Genomic DNA, 25,459 nt, shown 5'->3' on the forward strand with positions numbered 1-25,459 from the left:
ATTATTAAATTTTGTAAAAGTTGTAAAATTTATTTGCATTTTTCTGACTTGTAAAATTGACTTATAGGATCAGGCTTACACAATTAATTCGTATTTGTAGATTTGATTTGTACCTGTACTTGCTTTTTCAGTTTTAAATATGAAGATACAAATTATGTCCCCATCTTGGCTTCAAACACTGTGGGTGTGACGAGAGGGAAACTCCACTTCACACGTTAACCCAATGGCTTGAATCAAAGTTTCAAAGTTAGAAGAATGGCAAGAAGTAGACGCAGGATCCAGAGCTGCTTCCAAACTGTCCCACGGCAGCATTTTGCCTTGTTTTCTGTTCCCCTCTTCTTCCCACCGTTTTCACACACCTTTCTGTACACGTCTGTCAGGTAAAATGATTCTTCTTCTTTCCTCTTTCAGACATCACTTTTTGTTCTTTAGTTTGTGGTTACAGGACATCTGAAGTCCCTGACTTGCATAGTGTAACAGCACAGGATGCTAAATGACTGCTAAGGGTCGTTTTTTTTTTCCTTCGGGAAATGCCCCCACACAAAAAAATCTAACAAAAACAGAAGTGGGATCCTACATGCCAGCGAGCCATCATAGGGGGTCCTCTGGTCCGTCTGTGTTAGGTTGGATGATGGAGGCTTTCGGACACAGAGTAATACTGATAGACTAAACAAATACTGCAGGGATCAGTGCAACATGTACACAAAAATCTTGGAATAGTAGTGACTTTTTTCTTTTCTTAATAAGACTGCTTTGTAGTGGGGTTATACATGTAGTACTTTGGCTCAGTAGAAAATTGGAATATGTGCACCGTGTGCATACATGTATGTGGATATACGGATGTACAAGTTTGCTCCAAAAAGTGTTAAATGCTAATTTAGGTGCTTCAACAACCCACCCACCGTCAGTCTGTTGCTTAAAGTGTTGTGGACTGTTCACACAGCTGTAGAGGACAGTCTTGCATTTTGTGAGCGCCTGCAGGCTTACACCTTCCTGGCTGTGTGCATGTTAATAACCCCATCCCTCACCACACACACCTCGTCTTCATCAGTTTCAAAATAGGTAGAAGAAATAAGTCTGCTGCCCTCTGTTGGGTTAGGAAAAAGCTAGATGTCTCATGGTAGATGTTCTCTTAGGGCCGGTTGTTCAAAAAATTTAATCCAGTTAAAAGCTATCCGGATTTGGGAATCCTGTTTTTTGGGACGATGGATCACGTAATCCGGCTTACTTTTACGCCGGTTGTTCAAAGCAAAATAGGACTGGATCATCCTGATCCAGAATCCTGTTTTTCAGGATCACCAAATCTGGATTTCCAGCATGTAGATCAATGTGGACTTCCGGCTATGTGAAGAACAGCAGGTACGGGGTCACGTCAGGTCTAAGTGTATGACTTCCCATCGAAGCCACAACAAAGATAATACTACTCTGTTAACAACTACATTGCGGATGTCCCTCTCTGTGACAATGTTAATGACACCAGAGCCCCGTGTGGAGGAACCGGACCAGCCTCCAGCATTCTGTCAGAATGAGGGACGGACAGACGTGTAGCGAGAGATGCAGACGTTATTTCTGACAGGGCCTGATTATGCAGCACTGACTGGTAAATCAATTATTTTATGTGTGTTCTTATTGAATTTGTTTGGGATTATTTCCACGGGGACAGCATGAAGGTATGTTTTTATTTATATTATAGATATAAATGTTAGCATATGCACCGACTAAAAAGATACTATTGTTTGTTCAAATCTGAGGTTTTACTGCAGTTTCCTTTTGAAATCCGCCTTGTAATCTGTTGGGATCAGGGTAATCCTGTTTTTTTTGGATCAAAGTTATCCGGATCCTACTCAAAAGGTTTGAACAACCCAAACTGAGGGTTTTATCCGGATAACAACCAGGATTGGATTACGTGATCCAAGCCAATTTATGAATCCGGATATCCCTTCTGAATAACCCATTTTCAAGATTTGATCCTATCTGTTAAACAAAATCCCATCGGAATACGTTTGAACAACCGGCCCTTAGTGCTGATGGCTGGAGATGGAAAGGAATAAAAAGGTAAGAAAAATAAACATTTGTCTGTAGTTCACAAAGAGACCAGTCTCGTCGAGGTCCATTACATTAAGCAGGGAAAACTAAATTCAAACAAGTTGTTAGGCATCTTGTCCATAAAATAAGCTTTTCTGAGCATCCTCGTTTTGTAGTCTAAACGTGGATAATGTTTGGGTCAGAAGCTGGGAGAAAGAATAACCAGGTCTTGTTTCTTAGTGTGCTGCTGTTGCCACGGTTCTTCGCTTGCCTGCTTCCTCAGTTCATGGCATGCTGGCGAATCGTGTGGAAGATCCAGTCCATTTTGGTCGTCCAGCCGCCATGGTGAGCGTCGTTCATCTGCTTCATGAAATAGTCCAGGGCCTCCTGCTCCGACTTGTCCAGGGCCAGAGTCTTCCTGATGTATGCGATATCGTCGAAAGACTGCAGCTCAGGCATGCCTGAGCCCAGCATCATGGAGAAGAGGTTGATGAAGAGGTTGGCGTGTTGTCGGATTGCCAAGTACGCCTTGTAACACATCTCCTGGAACCTGAGGGGGAAGGAGAAGGAAGCTGGGTCAGCTCCATGTGAAAATGCAATAATAATCCATCCATTGTTTTAGGTTTGGATCGTTTTGTTTGGGTTTTTTTTTTTGTTGTTTTTTGCTGCTGCTACCTTTCGAACTCCCTCGTTTTGGTGCACTCTTGTGTTCCTTTGCAAATAACAATCAGGAAGTCCTGCGTGAGCACGAATGGTACACGCTCTCTCTTGTAGCCAAACTTCTTCTTTTTGTGGTCAAGGAAGTGGCCGAAATCAATGTGAAACAGCTGCAACACAGAAAACATTTAAGTTATTTATAGTACACTTACCGGCCACGCCAAAACTGGACAATAGAAGATGGAGAAACGTTGCTGGTCTGATGAGTCTCCATTTCAGCTCCACATTCAGATGCTAGGATCAGAATCTGCTGGAAACATCATGAAAACATGGATCCATCCTGCCTTGGATCAACGGTTCAGGCTGCTGGTGGTGTAATGGTGGGGGGAGATTTTCTTGGCCCACTCTGGGCGTCTTAGTACCAACGTGGTCTGGTTTATCCCTAAAACTCCGCCATGTTTTGTTACTTTTGGTGCACCTGCTTTGTTTTGTTTTTTGAATTTCTTAGTGTAAAAATTTATGTAGAAGCTCAACCCTTTTAATCCCAGTCAACATCCAGACATTATTTTTCAGGACAGCCTCAGTTGTCAGATTATAAGGCTAAATGATGTCAACAATGCATCAATAGATATAGCAGCATAAAGGCCAAACAAATCAAAAAGGCCGAATTTATTACTAACTATAGTTTGTAGAGATAACCCACAGATCAACACTGGCCAAGCCTTTTCCCATCGGCACTCATTCTCTCAAGTCTTGGCTTCCGGGGAAAAAATATTGGCATTGAAACAAACACACAACAGAAACTATTTACATTTTTCCTCCAGCCAGTTTTGCTATTTACAGTTATTTATGCTACTGTTTACTGTTCATCCTCACAAAATCCATTCTGCTGCTTTTTGAATCGTCTTGGCTTTATTCCAGCCATTGAGGAACATTATTTTTTTCCTTTTCAGACACAAAAAACTTTCTCTCACTTGCTGATCTTTGGCTCCTGATTGGACATTACTATCAATTTAAGCTCTCTGATTGGAGAGTTTGACAGGAAGTGGCTTCATCAGAATTTCTGGGTCAAAACAGAGGTCTCTTAGCAAGTGATAGTGATCTTTTTTTTATTACAAAAATGTGTGAAATGTTATCATGAATCACTTTTTGTGGATTTACTATAAAGTCTCTGAATAAACATTTTGCAGCTGGATTGTAAACCTCCTGGACGGGATATAAATGCCTGAAAAACTTCAGTAGACCACCTAAAGGGTACGTTATCCATCACAATTTACCCCACAGAGTTACACACTACGGTTCCTGAGAAACTGTTGACAGTATAAGCACCAGTGGTCTAGCAGAGTTTTAAGGGTTAAACACCACAGCCTACCTGAGTATTGTTGCTGACTATGTCCATCTAATTAATATGAATTAGAAAAGTTTCTTTTTATGAGACTTTCAAAGAAAAAATTGTGCCTTATGTAAGGCTGCTCGATTATGTGAAAAATGATAATCACGGTTATTTTGACTGGGGGGGCAGTGTTGTCTGTGGTAATACAGATTATTTTCTTTCCACCCAGGTCCCATGTAGTTCTTGTTTGTCTCAGACCAGCAGCTATGTTCTGCCTGGTGTGATCTGGGAAAAGTGAGTCTGGAGAAACTTTGTTTTCACATTGAAATCTGCGTCAATAAAATGTAGCGTGACATTTATATGCGGCTCTACGGTGCAGCTTGACCACAGGTCTGTAGCGGTGGCGAAACATTGGACTGTAGCCACGTCCTTCACAACACCCTCACCACACTCATCATACATGGCAGGAGAGACACTCCACTAACATTGTGACGACATGGCAGTGATACCATTTGTCCAAAGTGTTGGTGAGCTTCTTAAATCCCGGGTTGTTCACTGGGTTAATTAAGTCTGGTCTTTGGCAAAAAAAAACAGTTATGTTTGTTTATAACGTGTGTTGTCTCTTTGTCTGCCTGGGAGCTGGTGGATTATTTAGTTGCGACTCTTCAGCCTAACTTGAGAGGTGTTGGCAACTCGTGCTGAATTAAACTAAAACAGTTGGGGCTGTGGGAGGAGTCTGCAGCAGAGCGCTGCAATGCCAGTGGCGCTCGATTTGCCACCGAAAACAGCACAAGAGTAAACTGAGAAGGAGCAGAAAATCAGATCATTTCATTTTTATGAATGTTGAAAACACAGATTAAAATTCGATTAATGGCCCAGCCCAAGCCTTATGCACAAACGTAGACAAAATGCAGCCGACAGGCTCTGCAAAATGGACAAAAAATGCATGAGGATTAATGCATTTCCGAAGGTAAGAGGGAGTATAACCAGTCCACTAGTAAGGTGGACCTGATACAGTGGACCATGAATGTGTAACTGAACAAAATAGTCATTTTTACCTGTCCATCATCTTTGACCATAATGTTGCTGTTATGTCTGTCTCCTATTCCCAGGATGAATGTAGCCACACAGTAGCCTGCACATGAGCGCGTGAACAGATCTATGGCCTGGTCGTACCTGAGAACAACAAACAGAGAATAACTCAGCTCAGATTATTCAGTAACTGCATGTAAAAATCACAGCTTTGTCTCACTCACATCTCTCCCTTGTTTTTATCTTTGAGCCACTGATGGAGCGTGTGGCTGTTGAACTGCAGCGCCCCCTTCAGACCACCTTTACACTGGATCTGCATGATGGTATGAGAGTTCCTCACCACCTCTATCAAACCCACACAGTCGCCAATAGACAGACAACCATACGGCAGCATCCTGAGAGGAAGAACAGACAACATGAGAGGCAGAAAAAAAAAAGATTCATTCTAATATAAAAGGACCTAAAGTGGCTGAAGTGTGGAGCGCAGAACATTAAAGGTCCCAGTGGCTGTACCTGCATCCCCGCTGTCAGGAGGAAGTGAGGAGCCTACCTGAGATCAAGGCCTTGGTTCTGCCAGATGTTCTCCATTATCCTAATGATCTGCAGCGTCAGCATGTCCTGCCTCAGATCTGCGGAGGAGAGGAGGTGCATAACAGCGAGGCGGATGTTAGCTGCTTAGCTGCTTTGATCAACTATGAGATGCATTATGGAGCAGAGCTGTCAGAGTAAAGCCGATCTCAGAAGATGCAGCTCAACACACAGACTGCTGCAGTGAAGAATGCTGCAAAATAACATGTTTCTAAATATGCTGTGTATTAAAAAAAAAAGCAGGAAGATGGGTGTGTGTGTTTGTGGGTGTGACGGGCTTTCACTGAAGCATCTATCCAGAACTCACCATCTCCGTTTTTGAAGATTATTTCATTGTTCTGAAACAGCAGTTCTGACATCATATCTGGGTTTTCCCAGTTCAGCCAGAGTGGTCGCTTCGCAGATGACATCAACCTGCAGTCGTCCAGGCTAAAACCAAACACAGGAGTTAAAGCAAAAAGTATCCTGCCTCAACGCAAACATACTATTTGAAATTATTTCCCATCTCTTTTAAAGCATCTACCTGCCATATTTTGGCATTTTACAGACAGCAAAGCTAAGCAGGTGGCTAAAGTGCTCAATCTGTAACAGGATCTGGACTGATGTGGTCCAGATGCCCCCCAAAAAAACAATAATTTAATAAACAGAGCACAGGTTTCACACATCAGTACCTGCGTGCTAATGAATCTACATGCTTTGTGGAACAATTTAACCCAGATTTGAACATCCTGAATCATAGTTTTTCAGCAGGACCTGGTCTAATGGTCCACAAAAAAGCAGTGGAATTGCATCACAAACAGCAATCAGGAATGGGAAGTTAATGTGCAGCTGCTGTTTCTGCCCTGATGCAGACACACAGGCACACACACACTCACTCAGACGTCAACATGACTGACAGACTGTAGCGGCTCTGTCGTGTGTGCAGTGTGGCACCAGTCTACCATGCAGCTGCATCTCTTCAACCAAACTTTTCCAAGACCTGCTGAACCTCTGAGTGGTTAGCAATCTGTCTGGATGAGAGCGAAAGCTGCCTTCCTCTCATACCATAGTCAATTAACTCAATGTGACAACAACTCACATGAACAAGTTATTAAATTATCTTTTTTCCTCTCCTGCTTTAACAACTGCAGCACACGGTGCTGGAAGACTTAAAGCCCTGAAAACATGGAGGTTTTTTATTGTAAATGAATAAACATTCAAACGCTCATCAGTTCTATTATAAAGGAACTCTCTGTGCTCTACAAGCTGTGAGTACATCATGTCTAAATGTTCTTTACCCACAAGCAATTCTCACTGTATCTAGTGACAGTCGAAGCCTTGAAGAAAAGGCTAAAGTCAACACCAGCAGAGGAAATAAACATTCTGCTCCAACCTTCTGAGAGGACAGGGTGAGATAAGAAAGCACTGTTATACCGGAGGTATCCCAGCTGATGGGCTGGATTCAGCGGGGAAGTGAAGCTTTGTAGTGCATCCATGTAGTCAGGCCTCCTCATCTGCTCCGTCAGGAACTTCATTTGAACCTTTAAAGAAATCAGACACCCATCAGTTCTGGTTGGTCTGGTTTACGCGCTGTAAACTCTTCTTCAGCAGACCAGTTTATAACTCACGGTGCGGTAATGCTGCTTTACAAAGTTTTTTTGTTTTATTTTTTTGGGTAGTAATACACACCCTCTAGTGGCCCATCAGGGGAGCACCGCTTTGTCACTGATGAGTAAAAAAACAAAGGCTGTGGAAACACCCTCATCATCTAAAATGCATCAAGTGAACATGGCTGATCCGACAGTGTCACATCAGCTATGATGCTTTTCAGAGGAAACACTCACACTGCACGGTTCAGAGCAGATTCTTCTCCTCCACACGACCCAAACCACAGCCTGACTGGCTGTGTCACAATCAGGATGAAGCTCACTGGAGCACATGTCATCAGTGTGAATGGATGTGAACAGCAGCAAAGCAGCAGTAAAGAGACCAAACAGTCAATGTGAAAGAAGAAAATTGTCATTTCCACCCACAACTTCTGAATAAAATCCAAGTGACAACGAGATTTTGTTCATTTACATGCTGCATAAATAACACTGTCCTTTAACACCACCTGGCTCTAACTGTGTAAATAGTTAAGAGTCTCCTGTTGGACAATTACTGCATGGATAACGATGTTGTAGCTGTGACAAACTATTTAACCCCAACTGATGTAATGAGCAACTTCTCATTTCTTAATCAACCACGCTGGAAGACACATCTCGTGGCCGTAGAAGATGTTAGTCTGTTTCAGAAGGGTCAAATCATTGGCATCAAGCAGGGAAAACATCAAAGGAAAAGCAGGAATTACTAAAACTGGGTTCAGAACTGTCCAACACATGATTAAAAACTGGAAGGATAGTGGGGAACTATCGTCTTCCAGGAAGAAATGTGGCCAGAAAAAAAATCCTGAACGATGGCGATCAGTGATCGCTCAAACGTTTAGTGAAATCAAATCATGAAAAAAGCACCAACAGAACCCAGAGCTATGTTTAATAGTGAAAGTATGAATGCATTCACACCAGGATAGTCTGGGAGACTTTCCTTCGGTTTGCTTTCACACTGAATCAGACCAAACCGCCTGGACAACATCACACAGTTACAACTACTGCTCGCTAGGGGGCAGTATTCCCCAAAACCACCACAAATTAAGAAGAAGAAGGTAAATCCATGGTGGTGTGGTGGTCAACACTGCAGCCTCCCAGCAAGAAGGTCGCTGGTTCGAGCCTCAGGCGGGGGAGATTCAAACAGGGGGTTCTCTCCGGTTACTCAGGCTTCCTCCCTTCCAAACACATGCATGTTGTAAGAAAGTCATCGATTGGCCAAAACCGAAAACCAAATGTTTTTTCTGTCACAGTGTTTCAGTCATTTCCAGAAAATTTGTCCACAATGAGGTTTAAAAAAAGTGACAGCTACAATCAGCTGTGAAGTCTTGGCGGAGATCAAATGTTAATCTTTCTACTGTGTTCCAAACCAAATTTACTCTGACATAGTAGCACGATCTTAATTCTGATCTCCGCCTATGAAAAAATCACTACATTCACAGTAAAAATAACCTTTAAATCTTAAAACAGCAGCCCAATTCATCTAGGAATTTTCAAAATATCTAATTACTAATTGTGCAAAAGTAAAAGCTAAAAAAATCACGTTTTACTGATGTTTTTAGGCAAAACCACCTAAATGTTCCATTTTGTATATTTAGGCTGTCTCTCGGGTATCAGACTGGAAAATTAATTCTGTTTCACTGGGAAAAAAAAAAAATCTTGGCAACCCATTGGTTGACATTTATTAACAATACCTCTATCAACCAATCACAGTCCAGAGAATAAAAAGACACCAAAATTCACCATAACACCAATAACACACCAATAACATTCCAGAAAGTAAACTCAAAGCTTGTATATTGTAAGAAGGGCGCACACCTCACCGTAGACCCCGTTGTCTTTTTCTAAACAACCAGGAACCTCATGATTCATATCAAACAAAGCCAGAGTCATATGGGAACACATTAGCAGATTTTATAGAGATGGAATTAAACTTTTGACCAGGAAACAGCAAAGGTAAGACATGATTTATGATTCCGTGAGGTGTTTTCTTTGCTGTTCTTTAGCTGCTAGCTCAGCAAAGTCTCTGTTTACATGTGACACTTTTTGTTTGTGTTGAGAAATAAGCTCTAAAGTGGACAGATCCACAACTGTGTTTGGTTTAGACACCAATGCTTGGTAGAGTTTCTCTCCGTTATTTCGGTATGCTACATGTTAGCATTGCTGCTTCCTAGCATGTGTGAAAATCTTGTGTTGCACGGATCTCAGTGAGGAAGGTGCCTGTAATTAACATCTTGTTTATTAAGACTAGATATAAGTGACAGGCAGGAAACCCAGACTGACGAGCAATTTCAGACTAATTATGAAGTATGAAACACAATTTTACTGTCTGGAATTCGGCACATGGAGGGGGATACTCCTATATGATCTTCCTGCTACTTGAAGTGTTTGTCTCTGAGGGCTTACAGAGGATGCAAAAACAGGCTTTGAAACAGTTCCTTCCCTTGTGTTGTGGACACGCTGCTACATCATCCACTGAAAGCAGATGGATATGTACTAAGAGAGATCTGTGCAATATTGTGACTGTGCCTTTAGTGTAATTTGGCCTATTGTTACAGTTGTGTATATGTTAATAACTACATCTTTTTATATTACTTATATATTGATTTACTTTATTTACTTGTATCTGCTACTTGACTGACAGTTGCCAACAAAGTTTAATTGTCCTAACGACAATGACAATAAAGCTTCCTTCTATTTGCATACTTCATTAAAGCATCAAAAGCCAGATAAAAACTTTTAAGTCACCAAACCTGCATAAAAGACGTTTAATCAATGACTATTCCTGGAAAGACTTCTTTCTTTTTAGACATGTCTCATCCCCGTTTGGCTGCAGGCTAACAGAGAAAAGGAACTGCTCCAAGCTGCATCACTCCAGCACTTCCTGGCATCTCTGTTGCCACATTGGTCCAGATGTTGGACGGATTACACCCAATGCTTCAGCAGATCACATTAACAGCTGCCAGCTGTCAGATTACCTTCTGTGCCTCATCTTTTTTCTCCTGTTTGAGGAGGTCGGTGATATTGATGAGTTTCTCCATGGCCTCCACCTGTCTGCTCAGGTGCTTCAGGTACATACCGCAGGCCCTGCAGTACGACTCCAGCAGCAGACCGAAGCGTTGGCTCACCGTCTTGTTGTGCATCTCTGATCTTTAAAAAGAAAAAACAAACATTAAGAGGTTGCATCCTGATGGAAAAATGTGACAGTCCGCTCAGTGACATTCAAACAACAGTTTAACCTTTTCACACACAAACAGCTCCGTCTTCCTGAAAGAAGGCCTTTTTTAAATTAACTCACTTTAAATGCCAGAAGAAGAAGTGTCCTATCCTCTGATTGGTTAATGCCTTCTTCAGGAGGAAGCGTACCAGTGGGTTATCGAGGTACTGCTCATACTTTAGAACCTGGGCACAGAAAATAACATCAGCTCACTTATCATATACAACACGCTGGAGATTTTCCTCTGAAGACCAAACACACCTGAACCAGCTGAATCAGGTACTGAGAGAGTTTGTCATCAGTCAGGTACTTCTCAAGGCACTTCACAGCAAACTCTCTGATCATGGGATCTGGGAAGTTGCAATCCAACAGCTCCATGGCTTGTTCTGGCTTAATAGCGGGCCAGTCTTTCAGAAGGCAATACATCTGCAATTGACACAAATATTCAGTCATTTTAATGTTATAACCCTAAATACAGAAGAGAGCACAAGCTCATGTCAGGTGTCGAAACCTGAGCTCACCTGTGCAACCTCATCTCTGGAGTTCCATTTCACAGCCAGGAGGATCTTGGGAAGGATCTCTGGCATATTAATGCAGTCATGTCTACAAGGTGAGGGGAAAGAAAGTGGTTAGATAGGTTCTAATATCCAGATTGTACAGGAGTATATAACAGTATGCAGAGTGTGCATGCAGCGTGGGTCCTCGAGGGCCACTGTCCTGCAGGTTTTGGATGTTTCCTGCTGCCGCTGTACATGTTATGTCTATTCATAACAATGAATAAATATAGTGAAACAACAAATCCCACCGAGTTAAAATAGAGCCAGGAAGCAGAAATATATTAATAAAATATATTTAATGACACAATAAAATGTGTTTTTAAAGTAGCACTATGTAACTTTCTGACCTTAAACCTCACTGACATTTATCATGTACATGCCTGGAGACGCAGTTATGACATGGTTGTTTATAATGCTAGGACCTGGCATTCGGGGCAGCAGTGGCTCAGGTGGTAGAACGGATCGTCCAATAATCAGAAGCATGGTGTATGAATGTGGGGGGTGGTGGTCGGAGAGGCCACGTTTCTGTCAGTCTGCCCCGGGGCAACTGTGGCTACACATGTAGCTTAAGCCTCGTTTCCATTGAGCAGTTCAGGCCGATGAGGTCCGGTACACTTATTTTGTTTTCTGTGCTTCCATTATAAAAGGGGCCCATACAACCGAACCGTACTGCACCATTTATGGACCCCCTCCAGTTGTAGGTCCATAGGAAAATGCTACCATTAAGGTAGAGCTACTGTTACCATAACGATATAATTCATTGCTTGGTGGACAGAAAAATGTTGCTGCCCACAACAAAAGCAAACGTGAAACAAACAACGTTGCTGTACAGTTCATGGTTCAGTTGGATGTTGGAAAGATAAGAGGAAAAGGATGCCTGCAAACAACAGTAAGGTCTGGCCGTACAATGCGGCATGTATAGTTTGTACAAAGAACCAAAAGCCAAGCAGAACAAAAACCAGTTGCTGACCGGCCTCCACTCTTGTTTGTAACATCATGTTTGTTGTTGTTGCACTAGTATGACGCCATGCTAGGCATTTGGTCTAAACCCCGCATGCCCAGTGACGGTCCGACTTGCAGTGGGAACGCCCACCTGAATTAGCTGGACCATTCTAAAACTTCCAAACCGTACCAGCCTGGACCAAACTGCTCAGTGGAAACGAGGCTTTACTAAGAAGTGAATGAATAATGGATACAACGTAACGCGCTGTAGGTGCCTTGCAAAACGCTATAACAAAAAAATCTAATCCATTATTATTATTTTGTTTACAAGCACTGTAAATGCAGGTAAACTCCCAGACAGGATGATCAAAATAGCAGCAAAAATATTGTAAAAATCTTCTTTGATTTGAACAATATTTTTAATAAAGAAAAGAAATAAAAATCCATTAAAATCTGATCTGGTTTGAAAAAACTCTGAGCTTTCATTTTGCCCCTATTGCCCCGTCCCACTCTTAACCTGGTCTGATTAATCATTTGTAGTAGTTTCTTCTTGTTTAATTGAGAGGTTTCCAAACCAGGATATAAAATGCTGTTAGAACCAGGGCCGTATCCAGGGTTTTAGATATACTGGGGTCCAACACCCATTACCGCCCACACATTTTAAAAGACAAAAACAAGGACCAACATCTATTGAAAAAGGAAGGAACTTTTGTTTTACACAAACCACTCCCTCTGTCTCATGTCATCGTCCCATTTTTTTCCTCTGCTTCCCTCTGAACTTTCTGTCTCCTCCCACATCTCTCCTACCAAAGTGTATTAGAAACATTTAAGTTATCTTCACCTTCCTTTGTTTTTTTTTATGTGGAAAAAAAACATCTCTCTGTGGTCAGAAGTCTACACTGGATGGAATGAGGCTATCAGATTTAGTTTGTTTTGAACACGGGGACATTTATCCATCCATCCATCCACTTCCTTCAGTTAAACAAATTAGACTGGTGGATTTTATTGTTTGATCTTATCAAACATTTTTAGTCATTTTTTTCGTCTTTAAAAGCTTACAGTGGCTGTTTTATTCCCTGTGCTGGATGTTTTAACATCACCTGGTCTGCGTAAGGATTTACTCTGCAGACAACCTTATGTAGGCCTGTTGAAGTGATGTGAGCTAATTACCATGCCCATACTAACTTAACACTAAAGCTGAACTCATGCAGCTTTATATTGTTGCATTTACTTATTTCATTACTTATATCAAAATACTGAAAATGGGAAGCCTTAGTTTTAAGATTGCAGGCAAGTCCTGTTTGATTATCAGCACAAAAACTTAAACCTAAAAGAGATGGAAATTACTTTCCCAAAAGTCAGTGACCGTGTAACACGTCTACAACAGCTCCAAATTTTCTCTCTCTGTACCTGGATAGTACCTGACTGCAGCATGAAAGGACTCCAGAGTGGCGTCTGTCTCACCCTATTGCAGCACCTGTCCTTCTCCTCTTCAGATCACCCCATCATGACCTCATCGCCTCTGCTTCTGTGTTCTGGTTGATTCTCAGTTTGTGGTTTTCTCTCACATCAAACTGCTGTTGCTGTTTGTACTGAATGATCACTGATCAGAGAGTGAGCAGGCGGAAGAAGTAGTACTTCCTACCTATCCTGATAGTTTAGTTACTTTCCACTGTGTTCATGTTAGTGATAACTATTAATATGAGCAGCAGATTTAGTTTGAAAATCAATCTGAGACTATAAATAGTTGGTATGAAAGGAACTGATATTACACTAACAATCTACACATCACTAATAATTACTCTTTTCAGATAACCACGAAGCTCAAAAGCATTTATTTTAATAAATTTATTATGAACACAGTGGAAAAATACCGACATCCAGACCTCTGTGTCCTCAACGAAAGCTATGGCCATGGTTGGAACACTCAGCTGATGGTGAAGTGAGGCTAAAACCGGACTGATGTGCTCTTGTTTGCTTGTACCAGTTCGAATTTGTGCAACAGCACTTTGAACCAGCACAAGAGCGAAGCCTGCCTAATGTCAATAAAAAAGTAAGTTAAAATAATTCCAGGTCTGATAAAAGCATCCATCACTGTCTCCATCTTTCCTCAGGTGGCAGCAATATGTTTCCATAAGATCAGACTCTGGTGTTTGACTTTATTTGTAGCTCAGGATACAGAAATGTGAACATTTAATCCAAACAGACCCCTCAGATGTAAGTTACCTGTGCCTCCACAGGAAGTCCTTCTCCTGCTCAGTGATCTCAGACAGCGGGTCTCTGTTGCACACTTGCCGTAGCTGCTCATTGTCACTGTCAGTCAGGGGGTTGTCTCGAGCTAGCCGGTTACTCTACAAAAACACATGACAAGCAGTTCAATAAGACGATGGATTTTATCAAGATGTGGGCTCTGAAAGCTAATTCTGTGGATGAAACTGCAACATTAGCTTTCTGTTTGTGGTTTCTAGGATGTAAAAGCAGCTCAGAGGCCAGATGAGATCTCACCAGACTAGTGTGGGAGTAATTAAAGCCAAGCTCTCTGGATATATTCCAGTTTGCGTGGTCCTCAATGGTGGCCATATCAGGGAACTTGACAGGGCAGCTGAACTGGTCAAACTCCAGCTCCAAACAAGGGGTTTCCTGTGTGAAAGTGGTGGGAGGGGAAAGGGGTTATATGAGGTTTGTAAACACAGTAAGGTGCCTGTGTCAACGAGTAATTAATTAAGTGTTATAAGGAGCTTGGGTGCTTAGATCAAGGCGGATCAGGGCCGGCTGTGAGGCTTCGCAGCGTGCCCCCAGCTGGTCATGAGAAAGACATGTCAGTATGATTAATATGTAAAAACAGTGTTACCTTGTTGGGATTGGAACCTGTGACGCCGATGGGGTTGAGCAAGTCCTCCAGGCCATGTGGGACCGGCCACAGGTTAAGAGCCATCTTTCCTGCTACGAGTGTGTGGGTGTAGTCAAACAGGTTGATGTTGCCCCAGGCGAGGGGACAATGCTCCTACAGGAAAGCACAGGCGTGACCATAAAAATTAAAATCAATAGAAAGGTGACAGCTCGGGGCTATGGAACAGAGAGGAGCGGTAGTTCCTCATTCAATCAGGAACCGGTTCTGTTATCCCTTCTGATTTGAACATGAATAGAAGAAACATAAACAGCTCTGAGCAAAAACAAATGTGTCTACAAATATGACGCGGGCCATTTTCTGCCTAATCCCATTTACTTCTAGCCTGTTAAAACAAAACAAAAACCCTGTAACTGTTAAACTTCTTTTTAAAAAAATAAGCGATTCTCTCTTGTTTTGATTATGAGGCAGCATTTCTAACCTCTTTAGCTCCCTTCCGTCCTTTCACAGAGCAGATGGAGAGGCACAGTCGGGCAGCTCTGGGAACTTCTGGAATGTACATGTCGTAGGTCAGCCACTCGTTCCACCTGAAGTCAACAACAACAAAAAGAAGCATTAACCTCTTCTTGAGGACAGCCCCTGTACAGAGGGCAGCAGTAGTAGCAGGAAGATCATATGGGAGTATCCCCCTCCATGTGCTGAATGACAAACACAGTAAAAATGTGTTTCTTACATCATAATCTGCATTTACTCGTCAGTCTGGCTTTCCTGCCTGTCACTTCCATCTAGTCTTAATAAACAGGATGTAAATCTCAGGCATCTCTTCCTCATTGAGATTCATGCAACACAGAAGATTTTTGCACATGCTAGGAAGCAGCAATGCTAACATGTAGCATACCACAATGACGAGGTGAAACTCAACTAAAAGACTCTACCAAGCATTTCATCTAAACCGAACAACTCAATATGAGATTGTAACAAAACCATGAGAACAGAATCACGAAGGCCCTGCTGGTTTCCATGGAGATGAAGGAGGTTTTATAATTAAGCATTCACGCTACCTGTCATTTACTATCTTGGGCTGCACTTCTTTCTGGATCCTCATGGTGTTTCTACAGAGAAGTTGGGGGCTATCCCTGGATTCTCCTGACTGACAGATTGACATATAAGTCAACCATCTGATGGCTTCCTGAGATATTTACCTGTGTAACACGTCTATTAGAAGACATGTAAAACTGCTCAGGATCCCTTTTTTAGCTTCTACTTCTACACAGTTCCTCACCAGACATTACTTTACTCGTTCCTAGATTAAATTGGCTGCTATCCTTTTTACTGAAAGTAACATGGGTTTATTTTTAGTAGGAGATAATCATTTACATTCTCTACTGTGTTCCAGGTGAATTTACTCTGACACAATAACTAATGTCCTTATCCTGACACTTCTGCAGTAATCTCACATGTCTCAGCTTTCTTTAGAGACCAAACCATACTTACAGCCCTTGTAGTTGTGAAGATTAACTTAATTTTTGGGGGGTATGTCTTTTCATTCAAGTGGCAGATAAAAAAAGGCTTCATAAAGACGAGGTCAATATATTCAAATCACAGCACATGAAATGCTGTTCTTTACGTCTTCTGTACCTGGGGTTTGAGCAGGGCACGCGCTGAGTGTTGACGTTGTCACACAGCTGCTCTCCACCGTGGTAAATCCCAGTCCTGACATAGATCTAGAAGAAACAAGAGCAGAGGATGTGCACAGATGAAATTACTTTTTGTATATAGGAGACATTGTTTCAAATTAAAGAAAAACTTCTAACATAAAATCAGCTGTTGTACCTTGTCGATGTCCCTGATGTTTACATTAACGTAAGTAGCGCAGAGTATCTTGATCCTCAACACGCCGTTGATAGTCCAGAGAGACTTGGTGGCCGTTTCCCCGTTCATGTACGCCGTTGCTGTGGATATACGCCTGGCGTATGACGGCATGGTAAAGTTGTCGATGGGCAGCTGAGAATACAGGCTTTCTTTGGACATCAGCATCAAGTTTGGCATCCTTCCCAGCATGATGCAACTGCGGACATACTGCGGAGGACAAAGTGACATATTGAGATGGCACTGATTGCTTCATTTTGAAGCTAAAACTTAATAACAGGGGAACGTAAGTCACCTTATACTGACTCAGGGGATATTTCTCCAGCAAGTACTCATCGCAGCCGCACACTTTGAGGATATACTTCCCCTGGTACTCTTGGACGCACATCTTCAGCTGCTCCTGGGAAAGCAACATGCTGCGCGTCTTCTTACGGATGGCTTCGGCAATGACCTGCTCTGGTACGCAGTCATGGTTGATCTTCAGGGTGTACTTCTGTTTGTCGTTGCTCGGTGAAACAATGACCCATATGACTACGATGATTTGACCTGTGGGGAAGGAAAATAAATGATCAAACATGCTGTAGTTTGGAAGTAAAACTAGTTGCTCACAGGTCTGTCTGGGACACAGAGAAAGAAATCTCTTAATTTTATCCCATTAGATATTGCAAAATATTGGGTAACAATGGAGCTAGAACAGGGACATAGTTTTGTAACTTGTATGTTCATATTTGGAACAGTAACAACAAGTAAAGGCACAAGTACAATCTACAAGTATGGATTAACTGTGCAAGTCTGAAAGTACACATCTGTTTTACAAGTACGTGGGACCAATGTTTACTAGTATTTTAAGACTTGACTTGTACTAGTAAGGCTAGGCAAGTTTATTTGAAAAGCACATTTCATTTACAAGACAATTCAAAGTGCTTTAAATAAAACATTAACAGCATTACAGCGGGGCGCAGAGGAAACATTAAAAAGTACATTTTAAGACTTGTACAATATTACTTGTAAGATTTACTAGTAATTTAGGACTTGTATTATCAGACTTGTACAATTGAAATATATTTTCTGGTTTATAAAGATTTAGGCTACTTGTATTTTCTGACTTGCAGAATTCATGTGTACTTGTAATAAATTTTATTCATACTTCTTACAGTTTCAAATATGAAATTAGAAAAAGGTATGTCCCTATCCTAGCGCCATATAAATATTATCTACATAATGAACCCTCGTTGCCCCAAGAAGTCTTACCTTTATCTAGCTTATTATAGATGTGTCTGGGAAGCTCTGCTGAGGATTCTACATTAGGAGGATAGACGTACAAAGCTCTGCTGTGAGGCCCGTTACTGTCTCTTAGGTCCACAGCTTCTTTGCAAACATTTAAAATGTTCCTTCTGAAGTCCTGAACTTCCGGGTCTTTAACTAAATCAAATTCACAAATCGGCATTCCAATAGCAAAACCTACAAAAGGAAAAAAACTGCTTGTAAAAATATTTCAGATACATTGTACTGTGACATTTGATATAATAATAACACCCTGAAACACAATACACAGAATAAGAGACGCAGTATTAAGTTAATCCTTCTCACTATGGGTAACAACACTGCCAAGGCCAACAGCTGTTACGTTACTGAGAAGTACAGACAGCTAACAGACCCATACCTATTTCTCTGTTGAGAATTTTCTCTTCTCTGTTGCCCACTGGCTCGATAACTTTGAGGAAGGCCTGGAACAGCCGAAGATCACACAGCCTCCGGGTCTCATCGTAGAACTCCTCCCGTTCTGCCTCTTGGGTGACGCTGACAAAGATGTAGGAGCTCTCCTCCTGTAGCAGATGGTAAAGAGGGTACTTCCTGGCCTCTCTGAAAAGCTCATGCTTGACAGTGATGAGCGTGGCCTCTCGGAGGCACTCCAATGTCAGAATCATGCCATTTGGCAGAAGGCAGTCCACTTCGATGTTGGGGGGCATCAAGTGCATCCCCCATAGTTCTCCTGAGGAGGGTCGGGGAGGCATGGTTGTGCCAGCAAATCTGCTCTATTTAGAGCCTGGTAATTACCAGATGAGCGATGTCAACCAAACTGAGAGGAAGAAGGAAACATAATTATATGAGAACTGCGGTCTTGTGTGCAAAAATGCAAAACACTTGTCAAAAATACATGAGTCTAACAATGTGATAGGACATTTAAAAAGGTTAAATACACACTCCTAGCAAATTCAAGGTTAACAATGGGTCCCAAAAGTACTAGAAAAGTTGAGTAACTAAATATCTAAGGAGGACTATTCAACAAATTACTGCGACTCTGGGCTAATCATGACTCAGACATAAGTTACTTTCATTTCGTTTGTTTTCAACTTCGACCATTTAGCTGTCAGTTGATGGAGCATTATTACAACCGTGACCAACCTCATCATCTCATTCCAGACGAATAATCGACAATAACACATTTACATGACTGGCATGTTAAAATATTTCATAACTCATTATGGGGTAGCTTTAATCTGATAATGTCCAGTGATGTCGGTTAACTGGACTTCCTACAATATGTAAACAAACTCGCTAGCTAACCAATCTTAACCTCACATTAATTAAATTTGGCTAACAATTTTAAGATTCAACTTTAAGCCTGAGCTGGACAGTCAGTTGAACTAGTTTTGGGAGTGTTTAGTTGTTTAAACTTTAGCTAAATGTTGTTTCTTAGCGAGCTAGCTAGCACGTTAGCCAAGTTCACTAAGCAGATAAATGTCATTTGCTACATAAAAACATCGCCTCATACATGACCTAATTTTTGTCTGTTATAACTAAATTATACGCTCCGATAGTCTGTTGTGTGAGCAACTGATCGGTTGTTTTAGCTGATCACTAATGAAAAAGCAAATAAATAAGGCTACCTGTGTTAACTAACGCCAACCGGTTAGCCGAGAAGCTAGTCAGCCAGCACCGTCATTAGCCGCGGCTAGCTCGGCTAATCCCATTCGTGCCCGCTCCAGAAGTCTCAGCAGCAGCGCTAGCTCCGTTGTTAGTCCATCTAAACGGTTGTCTTAAGGTGGTCAGGGCAGTCCCAGATTATTGGGAAGAAAGCCGTCCCTAGCTCCCGGTAGTGTTGTCAATAATTTGTAGCGGAATAAGTCTGTAATAGTTCATAATGTTCGTCATCGTGCTGTCCCAAAAAGAAACTGAACTGTTTGCTAGCACGCTAGCGGCTAAAGACTGTCCGGGGGCAGCTAGCTACCAGGCTCATCATTTCCACACGGACCGCCCTCCGAGTTAGCAGCTGGAGAATCAGTTTGTGTTTACATAAACGGGATAAAACTACGTCCAAATTGTCAGTGTTTTGTCGTGTTGAAGTACACATTAAGAAATGTCACCGAAGAGGACATGAAAACAGTGGCTAAGCTGTTGGTCTATTACTGAACAAAGTCATATGCAGAGCCGAAAGCAAATATAATTCTTCCTTCTAGCTGTTTGTGAATAGATCCTTCATAGAAGAGAAGAGAACAGTTCGCTAAGATCAATAGTCTGCTTTACTGCTTTAACCCACAATATAAATCATGTTTTCCCAACTTGTTCTGACAGCATCTGTAAAAAAAAAACAAAAAAACTTTAAATTGTGCTGACAGTGAGCTAAAGGAAAAAGTTGTGGCCAGCAAAATGTACTGAATCCTCAATACTCATTGGGTTATTCTTAGAAATGAGAACATCCACCCTCGAATGAGTCATATATTCAAGGATTGGGACATTAAACCAGTGTGGATTAAGTAAACTTTGATGCCAAACTGGAAACATGTCTTGAAGAGTTTCTCATAACATAATCAGAGAAAAAGAAAAAAATAAATTAACCACCAATGTTCACCGGAAGACCACATTTTATTTGGTCACTGTTAAAGTTGATTAAGAATAATCATTGTTCCAGAAAACATCAAAATGCAGGAAAATTTTCAGCATTTTTAACCATTTATGCAGACAGAGGTGTTCTCTGTCAAGTAGCATGAAAAGCACATGCTCATAATATAGCATATAGCAAACAATTGTAAACAAGTACACTGAAAGGCTTTACAACCATTTAACATCCTGCAAAATGCAATCTTTGTTTTTCTAGCAACAGCCTGTTACATGTTCGCCTGGTTTCCGCCTTGGAACATTCAGTTCACTTTTATAAACATCCTCTCTGGCAGTGGAAGTCAGCTGCTCCCAGTGTCTCAGCCCAGGAGGAAAGTTTGCAAGGGGTCATAAGTGCGCTTGGTTCAAACATTCCCTTTCCTGATAGATGTCCATCATCTAACTGCCTGTCACCGTTGCTACATGTAATTCACCTCTTGATTTTCCCTATCTCCTCGCAAAGTCTTGAGAGGTACTGGGTGAGCTTCACCATCATGATGATGAGGGCCCCTCCCGAGAGCATGCACGAGGGCCAGAGCAGCGAGTGGAAGACGACGCTGTGGTCATAGAGCCGTGTCAGGAGGACGTTCTCCTGCTGCTCGCTGGGATCATAGTAACAGGAGACCTGCTGGTTCACCTTCAGATGCTCAGAAATGTTCATGATTACGGCGTGCATGGCCATGCTGTCCTTCTGGCACCGCGGCACATAGACACACTGCAAAGAAAGGAGTGAAGGTTACACCGAGCAATAGGTGTGTGTCACACTTTTTGCTTTTGGGGCTTCTTTATGGAGCTAGAATAGAGACCTGAGTCTTGCAGCTTGAATCACCAGTTTTGTTACTCGTATCTCTACATTTGAAACTGTAACAACGCAAGGCAAATATATTTGTAAAGCAAATTTCATGTACAAGACAATTCAAAGTGCTTTACATAAAACATTACAGCAGGGTACAAAAAGCAATACAAGTGCATTAAAAAAAACTGAGTTTAAAAGAAATAAAATTAATGAACAAAAACAGAAAGAAAAGGCTAAAATAAAATAGATAAAATGCAAGAAATAAAGTTCCAATATGGAGAAAAACAGTATTAAAACATGATCAAGTTTAAAGATTCCAGCTTAAAAGAACTAGATGTAGATTTTTACTTCTAAATAGAAACCATTGAAAAACAGCAGAGAACAGGTGGGTCTTTAACCTGGATTTAAATAAACTGAGTGTTTCAGCTGATCTGAGGCTTTCTGGGAGTTTGTTCCAGACATGTGGAGCATAGAAGCTGAATGCAGCTTCTCCATGTCTGGTTCTGACTCTGGGAACTGATAAGAAACTGGATCCAGATGACCTGAGGGTTCTGGTAGGTTCATACTGGGTCAAGAGGTCACTGATGTATTTTGGTCCTAAACCATTCAGAGCTTTCTAGACCAGCAGCAGAACTTTAAAGTCTATCCTCTGATGAACAGGCAGCCAGTATAAAGACCTCAGAGCTGGACTGATGTGGTCCACTTTCTTGGTCTTAGTGAGGACTGAAGCAGAAGAGTTCTGAATAAGCTGCAGGTGTCTGACTGATGTTTTAGGCAGAACCTGTAAAAACACTGTTACAATAATCAAACCGACTAAAGATGGAAGCTGGACTAGTTTTTCCAGGTCCTGCTGACACATCAGATCTTTTACCCTTCACATGTTCTTAAAGTGATAGTAGGCTGACTTTGTAATTCCCTTAATGTGTTTCTCAGAGTTAAGGTCTGAGTCCATCACTACACCAGATTTCTGGCCTGGTTGGTGGTTTTTAGGTGTATAGACTGAAGCTCTGTGGTGATCTTTAATAGTTTTTCTTTGGCTCCAAATACAATCACTTCAGTTTTGTTTTTGTTCAACTGAAGAAAGTTTGGACATCCAGTTATTAATCTCCTCAATGCGTTTACTAAGAGCCTGTACGGGGCCTCGGTCTCCTGGTGACATTGTAATATATATCTGTGTGTCATCTGCGTAGCTATGGTAACTAATTTTGTTTTTCTTTATGACCTGTGCCAGTGGGAGCTTGTAGATGTTAAACAGAAGAGGCCCCAGGATGGAACCTTGGGGAACTCCACATGTTCCCCAAGGTTCCAGTGGTATTTATGGTGATATTGCTCCGTCATCTGCGTTGAGCATAAATGGGCCTTTACTACTACTACGCGGAACAACAACGGAGGACGTTGAGCTCGTGATTTACATGGTTTAATGCTTATAATCATAGACAATTTATTGAGCTAATCCAGAGAAGGCTGTTGGCCAATGTTGTTATCCACAGTCACAGCTTCAGAGTTTAAAAGATGGCAGGGCCAGGATTCTCTCTTATGACTCATCCCATGACTTCAAATTCTGGCTGCTATCTCGACATGTCACGGTTTTCGGCCTGGCTCTGCACCTTCAAAACCCCAACAAAGTAGATGCTAAAAATGTGTCTGCATGCCTGATTGGAAAATCCTGATTGGAATATCTACAAATCAGGAGGAGTGGTGTCAGGCTGGAGTTAGTAGGTACTAGTAAGAAAGGACCTTTAGAGACTCAAATCAGCCTAACATGCATGTCTTTGTACATTATTAAATTATACTGCCTTTTATTGAGTGTATGGTCTACTGGGAGCAGTGTTGGTTTGGATGCAGCAGTCTGTTGCTGAAGGAGCTCTGCAGGGCTGTCAGTGTTCGGGAGGGGTGTGGGGCGGTGGGAAGAAAAACTGCCCTTCAACGTCGATGAGAGCTTAGCCATCATCCCCCTCTCGCCTAACACCTTAACTGGTCACTGCAAGGAGCATCCCAGTACAGAGCTGTTCTGTACTGGGATGCTTTAGTACAGTCAACGGATGCAAGCTGACGTTAAATAGAGGAACATTCATCACTGATCAATGCATCCAATTTTACTTCTGTCAGGTCTGATAAAAGCTGAAATGTGGACGTGTCTGATAATTATGTTTTACAATCAGTCATTCACAGAATAACACATATACACCATGACTTCCCTCCCCAGCTGTCATGGGGTCTATTCTGATCAATAAAACCAGGTGTAACACAGTAACAATTACTTTTGAGCCCAGCTTAATCATTTTGTTATCTAATTTGTTTTCTCGAGATAACAAGAAAACTTTCTTGTTATCTGGAGATAACAATTAAAATAAAAAATAAAATAGTCGAGCCTGGCTGCTCTCGGCTTCAAACAAAAAGTTAGGGATATTGAGCTTTTTGTAGGACATCAGGATGAAGCTAAAATCCACTATAACCCTTACAGGTGATCTTAATTTGACTTTCTATAAACTTTTGAATGTATGTATACAACTGTTCAATGTTTAAGTATTAATGCAAGAAGATGATAACCACACACACACAGATTGAGCAGTTAACCTAACATGCATTTCTTTGGATGGTGGGAGGAAGCCGGGGTACCCAGAGAGAACCCTTGCATACACTATGTAGTCTGTGCACTCTGAAGTGAGTAGACCACTGGGACTCAGCTACATTATCAGTCACTGGAAATGCAAAGCCACACGACTTATGTCTCTATGCTAGCTCCATACCAATTGTGGCCAAACTCTGCTCTGTCACCAGGCCAACATCTGACTGCTGTTGTCAACACTTGAAACGGTTCAGTAATTCCTAGTATTTTCATTCTGACACAGTACTCACTTCAGAGCTGGCATCCTGCGTCTCTTCGTTGTGAGATAAACGAGTGACTCGTCCTGTGTTATTGACACTCACATAGACCTGCAGACAAGGGTATTTGGACACTCTCCAGCAGTCTGACCCACAGCTGTAGGAACAGTTCATTTCTGTTGTGACCGTGGAGTTGAGAACCACACACACGCCTTCCTCTGTCCACACGCTGCATCGACATTCAAATGAAGATCCAGTTTGATATAAAACATAAATAAACATCTGCTCAGTGTTAGGGGGTATCATTTGTTCTGGCAAATCTAACTTTTCATTTTCTGCTATTTTCAGGTTGAAGGAGCAGTGAAACAGTTTGATGAGTAAAACACGTTTCTGGTTGACATTTCTTAATTTCTCACTCTTTTACGGTGAAAAATCAGCTCTTCTCTAACAGCGAGCCTGTACCTGTCTGCATAGTAGCGTAATATGGTGATAGCCAGGACAAAATACATCATGACTGAAGACAGGATCATCCCGAGTCCCAGGAGAATGGCCCGGTCCTCTCCAGGCTTAAGGGCTGTCACTGTCTTCTTCTTGTCTAAAAAGGAGTCTACCTCACGAAATTTCTGATAAATGGACCTGATGATAGAAAATGAAAGTTTAAGTTTCAAAACACTGACAGAAAGTGACTTATTAGTAAGAAAACCTCTCTTGTCAACCCATGAGTCAGTGTTTTCAGGCCTGAAATGTAAAAATCTGTTACCTTCTTTCATTTCCTCTCCCTGCTGCTGCAGTATTTTTGGCCCCTGCTACAAAAAACATCTTTCTTGATGATCCCCGTCCTCCTTTGCTGGCTGAAGCAGAACGGCACGACTGTTGGAAAGCCCTGTGAAAAATTACAGCCACTTTTATCCTAAACTATTGAGATCAACTGCATCTACTCCCCAGCCGTTGGTTACAAAGCATGTAAGTTGAGACAATGACAAATAACACTTTACCTTTGGTGCATTTCTGCTGTTAAACACTTTATTTGAAGATAAATCCTGTTTAGTGAGGAATAAAGCTTCTACTTGCAACCCTGCAAACAGCAGTGCTTCATGGGGACAGGAAGTGCCCCTTATACGCTGGACTATAGGTAAACATCTCTTTTTGGACACAAAGAAATCCACCAAAAGGCAAACAACATGATAAATTCTACAGATGAAAGGTGTGAATGAAAAACCTGCCTGCTGTTTCCTGAACACGTGAGCTGTCAACACAAAGTCATTGGG

At 41.7% G+C, this 25,459-nt stretch overlaps 2 protein-coding genes across 2 annotated transcripts; both read right to left on the reverse strand.

The window, feature by feature from the left end:
* Window positions 1-4: 4 nt before the first annotated feature.
* On the reverse strand, window positions 5-19,930 carry LOC121644671 (phosphatidylinositol 4,5-bisphosphate 3-kinase catalytic subunit alpha isoform). Its single transcript, XM_041992792.1, has 21 exons — window positions 19,582-19,930; window positions 18,354-18,770; window positions 17,942-18,151; window positions 16,986-17,236; window positions 16,655-16,900; window positions 16,460-16,545; window positions 15,303-15,408; window positions 14,825-14,977; window positions 14,479-14,613; window positions 14,200-14,324; window positions 10,996-11,077; window positions 10,736-10,900; window positions 10,556-10,659; window positions 10,236-10,407; window positions 7,049-7,155; window positions 5,943-6,064; window positions 5,598-5,676; window positions 5,272-5,442; window positions 5,074-5,191; window positions 2,701-2,852; window positions 5-2,575 (listed from the first exon to the last, which is right to left on the reverse strand). The coding sequence occupies exons 2-21, from the start codon at window positions 18,703-18,705 to the stop codon at window positions 2,305-2,307; spliced, it is 3,207 nt and encodes a 1,068-aa protein (XP_041848726.1). The 5' UTR covers window positions 18,706-18,770; window positions 19,582-19,930; the 3' UTR covers window positions 5-2,304.
* Window positions 19,931-20,999: 1,069 nt separating this feature from the next.
* kcnmb2 (potassium large conductance calcium-activated channel, subfamily M, beta member 2) lies at window positions 21,000-25,066 on the reverse strand. Its single transcript, XM_041992847.1, has 4 exons — window positions 24,952-25,066; window positions 24,654-24,827; window positions 24,225-24,420; window positions 21,000-21,284 (listed from the first exon to the last, which is right to left on the reverse strand). The coding sequence occupies exons 1-4, from the start codon at window positions 25,008-25,010 to the stop codon at window positions 21,000-21,002; spliced, it is 714 nt and encodes a 237-aa protein (XP_041848781.1). The 5' UTR covers window positions 25,011-25,066.
* Between the last annotated feature and the right edge of the window lie 393 nt (window positions 25,067-25,459).

This window comes from Melanotaenia boesemani, chromosome 8, assembly GCF_017639745.1.
Source record: "Melanotaenia boesemani isolate fMelBoe1 chromosome 8, fMelBoe1.pri, whole genome shotgun sequence".
In the NCBI taxonomy this organism is placed as follows: domain Eukaryota; kingdom Metazoa; phylum Chordata; class Actinopteri; order Atheriniformes; family Melanotaeniidae; genus Melanotaenia; species Melanotaenia boesemani.